General features: G+C 50.1%; 1 protein-coding gene across 4 annotated transcripts in view; it reads left to right on the top strand.

The window, feature by feature from the left end:
• Positions 1 to 4,308: 4,308 nt before the first annotated feature.
• Positions 4,309 to 6,330, top strand: part of POLR3H (RNA polymerase III subunit H) — a 23,902-nt gene continuing 21,880 nt past the window's right edge. Inside the window, exons 1-2 of one of the 4 annotated variants that reach the window (XM_037731988.1) lie at positions 4,309 to 4,347; positions 4,683 to 4,813. In XM_037731988.1, coding sequence (XP_037587916.1) covers positions 4,703 to 4,813 — 111 coding nt within the window. In that variant the 5' untranslated portion in view covers positions 4,309 to 4,347; positions 4,683 to 4,702. Of the gene's footprint in view, positions 4,402 to 4,682; positions 4,814 to 6,330 lie in introns of all 4 variants that reach the window. The other 3 variants (XM_017510343.2, XM_017510342.2, XM_037731987.1) reach the window with 3 other exon arrangements.

Below are 6,330 nucleotides of genomic sequence, written 5' to 3' on the forward strand. Positions count from 1 at the left end.
TCCAAAAATATAAGGTGCAGAGCAATGTGTAATGGTGTAATGGGATGTTACCATTTGTGTAAAAAAGGGAGAAAAATAATTGTCTAGTGCTCTTTTATGCAGAAAATAGCTCTGGAGGGTTTATAAGAAATGGATTACACTGGTTGTCTCCGGAGTAAGAAATGAACAGCTGAAGGGGGGTGAGGGGCAATGGGAGGGAAGAGAATTTTTTCCCAAATGCACTTTGGATTTTTTTTTAAGAGACAAGGTCTTGGCCAGGCACAGTGGCTCCTGCCTGTAACCCCAGCACTTTTGGAGGCCAAGGCAGGTGGATTACCTGAAGTCAGTTGGAGACAAGCCTGGACAACATGGTGAAACCCCATCTCTACTAAAAATACAAAAAATTAGCCAGGCGTGGTGGCAGATGCCTGTAATCCCAGCTACTTGGGAGGCTGAGGCAGGAGAATCACTTGAACCCAGGAGGCAGAGGTTACAATAAGCTGAGATCATGCCATTTGCACTCCAGCCTAGGCAACAAGAGGCAAAACTCTGTCTCAAAAAAAATAAAAAAATAAAAAATAAATAAAATTTAAAAAAGAGAGAGAGAGAGACAAGGTCTCCCTCTGCACTTCCAGGCTGGAGTGCAGCAGTGCAATGATAGCTCACTGCAGCCTTGAACTCCTGGGCTCAAGCAATCCTCCAGCCTTAGCCTCCTGCATGCCTGTAGCTGTGTCCTATAGGCACATACCACCACACCCGGCTAGCTTTTTTATTTTTGTAGAAATGGCGTTTCACTATGTTGCCCACGCTGGCCTCGAACTCCTGGGCTCAAGTAATCTTCCCTCCTCGGCCTCCCAAAGTGTTGGCATTACAGGCGTAAGCCACTGTGCCCAGCCAGGGATCTTCTTTGTGTGGGATCATGGGAATATATTACCTGTGAAAAATGAATAAAGCAAAATTTTAAAAGCGATTAATATTTTTTTCACATCTTGAAAAAAAAAAAAAGCTTATCTTGGCCCCCTTTCTTGGCCCCTTTCTCCTCTGGTGAATGCTCCATTTTTCTGCTCCCTTTACCAGCAAAACTGCCTGAAACAGTTGTCTGTACTTGCTGCGTTCCGTCTGAACCTTTCTTCTCCTCTCTCTGACCTGCTCCAGCCAGGGTTCTGCCCCTGCTGCTCTGGGGAAGATGTTTCCTCAGGGTCATTAATGGACTCCGTGTTGCTAAATCAGTGGTAATTCTGTCCTCAGCGGCAGTATTTGTCCCAGAAACTTACTCCCTCCTCTTTCAGACACCCTTTCCCGAGCTGGGCGTGGTGGCTCACACCTGTTAATCCCAGTGCTTTGGGAGGCCGAGATGGAGAGATCACAAGGTCAGGAGTTCGTAGACCAGCCTGGCCAAGATGGTGAAACCCTGTCTCTACTAAAAATACAAAAATTAGCTGGGTGTGATGGTGGGCACCTATAGAACCAGCTACTCGGGAGGCTGAGGCAGGAGAACTGCTTGAACCCGGGAGGCGGATGTTGCATTGAGCTGAGATCACGCCACTGAACTCTAGTCTGGGCGACAGAGCAAGACTGTCTCTAAAATAAAATAAAATATTAAAAAATAAATGACGAGATCTCATGTGAACTCACTATCACAAAGACAGCAAGGCATGAGGGATCTGCCCCCATGATCCAAACCTCCCTCCAGGCCCCAAGCCCCAGCATTGGGGATCACAATTCAACATGAGATTTGGGTAGCAACAAATAACCAAACTATATCAGGTTCTAACAGATGAGTAGGGGTTTTCCAGGTAAAGAAGACATGATTGAGACTGTAGAAGGGCTTGCTCCACCCAAGGTGCTGGGGAGTCCCAGTGCCTGTAGTACAGAAGGGAGGCGGGTCTGAAGAAGAAGGCTGGGTTCAATTTAGGCCTTTCTGTGTGGACAAAGGGGACTCATGAAGGGAAGGCTTTTGTGACAGTGTTGGTGTCATTTCCAGGAGAGACTAAGGCCAGGGGCAGGATATGTGGCTAAGCTCCAGGGGAGCAATGAAAAGGCCTACACTGGTGAGTTGTGGTGTCTCATGATTGTAATCCCAGCACTTTGGGAGGCAGAGGTGGTCGGGTCAGGAGTTCAATATAAGCCTGGCCAACATGGTGAAACCCTGTCTCTACTAAAAATACAAAAATTTGCCGGGTGTGGTGGCACACACCTGTAATGCCAGCTACTCAGGAGGCTGAGGCAGAAGAATTGCTTGAACCTGGGAGGCAGAGATTGCAGTGAGCAAAGATTGTGCCACTGCACTCCAGCCTGGGGACAGAGCAAGATTCCATCTCAAAAAAGCAAACTAACCAAAAAGGCCTGAACCAAAGCAATAGTAGGGGGAATGGAATAAAGAGGAAGCATTTGAGAGAAAGAATTAATATTAGTCTCCTAAACACCTTTACTGAATACTTCCTAGGAATGTGTTAGGGGATTGTGGGAATAAAGAGCTGAAGTAGCATTTGCTCCTGTCCTCAAGTAGCTCAAATCCGGTAGAAGCAGACCTAAAAATAAAAACACAGATGCAGGGAAGGCCACATTTAGCATCACTGCAGCCAGTGTCATTGAGAGATCACTATGCTTGTTAAATCAGCAAATTAAGGCACCATACACTTCTGAGTGCCTCTGTTATTTACCCTAAGGATCTTTTGTAAGTGCCTAAATTGTTATTTGGGTTAAAACACACTACCGTATACATCTACACCCCACCAATTTTTAGAGGCAGGATAATGAGGTTCATGGGCCCACCTCTACCACTTCTCAACACGTGATCTTGGGCAAGTTACAATTCTCTTAGCACATGATAACTATCACGTGAAGACGAATGAAACTGGAATGTTGGGGAGAGATAGCAAGATGGGGCTATAGGGGTGGGTATGGTCAGATCTTAAAAGGCCATGTGAGCTACCATGAAGGTTTTGGACCTTCTTCTTCTTCTCCTTCCTTTCCTTCCTCTTCTTCCTCTCCTTCCTTTCCCTCCTCTTCTTCCTCTTCTTCCTTTCCTTCCTCTTCTTCCTCTTCTTCCTTTCCTTCCTCTTCTTCCTCTCCTTCCTCTCGTTCCTCTCCTCCTTCTTCCTTTCCTTTTTTCTTTTTTTTCGTTTAGAGATGGGTTGTGACTGTTGCCCATGCTAGAGTGCAGTGGCATGATTGTAGCTCACTGCATCAATGCAGCCTAGAACTCCTGGACTCAAACGATTCTCTTGTCTCAGGCTTCAGAGTAGCTGGGACTACAGATGTGCACCTTCACGCCCGGCTTGGAATTTAGTATTCTAAGTTCAATGGGTTGTGTTTTTTGCTCCAATTTATTATCGCTTTTAAATTGGGAGATAATGTCCACCAATAAATGCAAAAATCTTAAGTGTTAAGCTCAATTAGTTTGGACAATTATATATGTCAATGTTATACCACCTAAAAGAAGATACAGAACATTTCCATCACCCAGAAGAGCCCCTAGTGGGCTGGGTGCCGTGGCTCACGCCTGTAATCCTAGCACTTTGGGAGGCCAAGGTGGGTGGATCACCTGAGGTCATGAGTTCAAGACCAGCCTGGCCATCATGGTGAAACCTCATCTTAAAAAAAAAAAAGTCCCCAGTGACCCTTTACCATCAATTCTCCTTGTCTCTCTCTCTTTTTTTTTTTTTTTTTTTTTTGAGACAGAGTCTTGCTCTGTTGCTAGGCACCAGGCTGGAGCGCAGAGGTACAATCTCGGCTGACTGCAACCTCCGCCTCCTGGGTTCAAGCAATTCTCCTGCCTCAGCCTCCCAAGTAGCTGGAACTACAGGCGCGTGCCACCATGCCCAGCTAATTTTTGTATTTTAGTAGAGACGGGGTTTCACCATGTTGGCCAGGATGGTTTCGAGCTCTTGACCTCGTGATCCGCCCGCCTCGGCCTCCCAAAGTGCTGGGATTACAGGCGTGAGCCACCGCGCCCGGCTTTCCTTGCCTCTTTAGCACTTACGGGTGTTAAGCATATTATGTTTGCGGTGGTTTTTTTTTTTTTTACTTAAAAGATGTGGTAATACGTGCTTGCGTCTCCAAAGGATCACTCTGGCTGCTGTGCAGAGAACAGCAAGGCGGGTAAAACACAGGCCAGGAGAGGGATGACAGGACTGGATTGCACCGGGGTCGCCTGGCAACCAGAAAGCTCTGTCGGGGGCGGGGGAATCGCTCTGCGCCGGTGAACGGAGGCCCCGCCCCCTCCCCGCCCTCTTTCCGCCCCACGCGGCGCCGGAGCGACAAGCAGCCTGGTTCCGCCCGGGGGCGGACAGAGGCTTCTTATTGGTGGGTTCTCCGGAAGCGACGGATTCGGAATCTCACCTGAAGTAGAGCAAGCCGGGGACGGCTGTGTGCGTGGTGCGTGATGCGTGGTGCGTGGTGCGTGATGCGTGGTGCGTGGTGCGTGCGGCGGCGAATGGCGCGGGTGCTGGGCCTGGCGTGGCGTGGCGGGGTCGTGAGGCGCGGGCGGGGGCGCGCACCTGGAGTTCTGGACGAAGGGCGACTCCCTCTGGCCTCAGTTTCCTCCCGTTGTAGTAGCGGAGCATGGCCCGCACTGGGCACCCGAGACCCGTGCAGCCTCATTACCTCTCTGGGGGCCTCAGCTACCGGGACGGGACCGAGAGCCTAAGGGATCCTCCCTGCCCCTGGCCCTGGTGCGTGACTGACCCTCCCATTCCCAGAGCCCCCAGCGCAGGCCGGGATGTTCGTCCTGGTGGAGATGGTGGACACAGTGCGGATACCCCCGTGGCAGTTTGAGAGGAAGCTCAACGACTCTATTGCCGAGGAGCTGAACAAGAAGTTGGCCAACAAGGTACTGGGCTCGCGACTCTCGGGCAGGCCTGGGCGCGAGGGAGCCAGCGCCGCCCACTGGCCGCGGGCCTGGCCTCGGTCATGCCAAGCCCTGGCCGTGGGCAGGCAGCTTAATGTGTCGGAACTTTTCTTCACTGTGAAACGGGATGTTGAAGGGGATCAAAAGAAAATGGGCTTGAAAAAGGGAGTTGTAACTGAAAGTGTTAGATTCCACAATTCCAAATTACTTTGCAATTGCAGGCAAGTTACTGACTCCCTCTGGACCTCAGTTTCCATTTGTAAAATGAGGATAAAATGTTGCTGTCTTTTCAGCCTTGCATTGTTTTTGTGAAGATGGACAGTTCTAGTAGTACGGAGTTAACTATCAGGAGGTTCATCCCTTCATTCCAGCAGCCAATATTTGTGCACCTTCTCTGCGCCATGCCTGTGTGCCTTAGTGCCAGCGGAGAGGTCTTCCCACTGCCGTTTCTCTGGCAGCCCTCCCTTTCCAGTTATTCTTTGTCACAGCACTCTCTTTCCTCCTTAGACTTTTTCCTTTCCCTCTCCATGAGAGCAGGGACCTTATCTGTCTTCTTGCCTGCAGTATCCCCTAATTTAGCCAGAGTCTGGTGGGAGTAGATGTTCCATAATTTTCTGGTTTTGTGTTTTTTGGGATGAGAGTCTCGCTCTGTCACGCAGGCTGGAGTGCAACGGTGCGATCTCGGCTCACTGCAATCTCAGCCTCCCAGGTTCAAGTAATTCTCCTGCTTCAGCCTCCCAAGTAGCTGGGATTACAGGCACGTGTTACTACACCCAGCTAATTTTTGTGTTTTTAGTAGAGACAGGGTTCACCATGTTGGCCAGGCTACTCTTGAACTCCTGACCTCAGGTGATCCACCTGCCTCGGCCTCCCAAGGTGCTGGGATTACAGGCGTGAGCCACCATGCCTGGCCATTTGTCTGTTGGTGGAATGAATGGAACAGACAAGGCTCTGTACTATAGTGTGGTGGGAAAAGCAGACATGAATGAGAGGGGTCCACAGTTGAGTGTGTGGTGACAACTTGAGGTAATTGCTATTAGGGACAGGTGTTCACACACCCGTGGAACAAAGGAGCGTCACCTGGAATGAAGGGGCCTGCAGCTTTATTGAGGAGGTGGGGCTGGAGCTGAGATCTGATGGTGAGGTGGAGCCAACCAGAGGATTCCTTTTTGGGATGGGAGGGCGCTGGGTGAAGAGAAGAGCCCTGAAGACAGGAACTGGCCTGTGCAAAGGCCCTGTGAAGAAGCGGTTTAGGCTGGGTGCAGTGGTGCACACCTGTAATCCCAGCACTTGGAGAGGCTGAGGCAGATGAATCACCTGAGGTCAGTAGCTCGAGACCAGCCTGTCCAACACAATGAAACTCCGTCTCTACTAAAAATGCAAAAATTAGCCGGGCGTGGTGGCTCAAGCCTGTAATCCCAGCACTTTGGGAGGCCGAGGCGGGTGGATCACGAGGTCAAGAGATCGAGACCATCCTGGTCAACATGGTGAAACCCCGT

The sequence above is a fragment of the Cebus imitator genome, unplaced genomic scaffold (genome assembly GCF_001604975.1).
Source record: "Cebus imitator isolate Cc_AM_T3 unplaced genomic scaffold, Cebus_imitator-1.0 Scaffold435, whole genome shotgun sequence".
NCBI lineage: Eukaryota > Metazoa > Chordata > Mammalia > Primates > Cebidae > Cebus > Cebus imitator.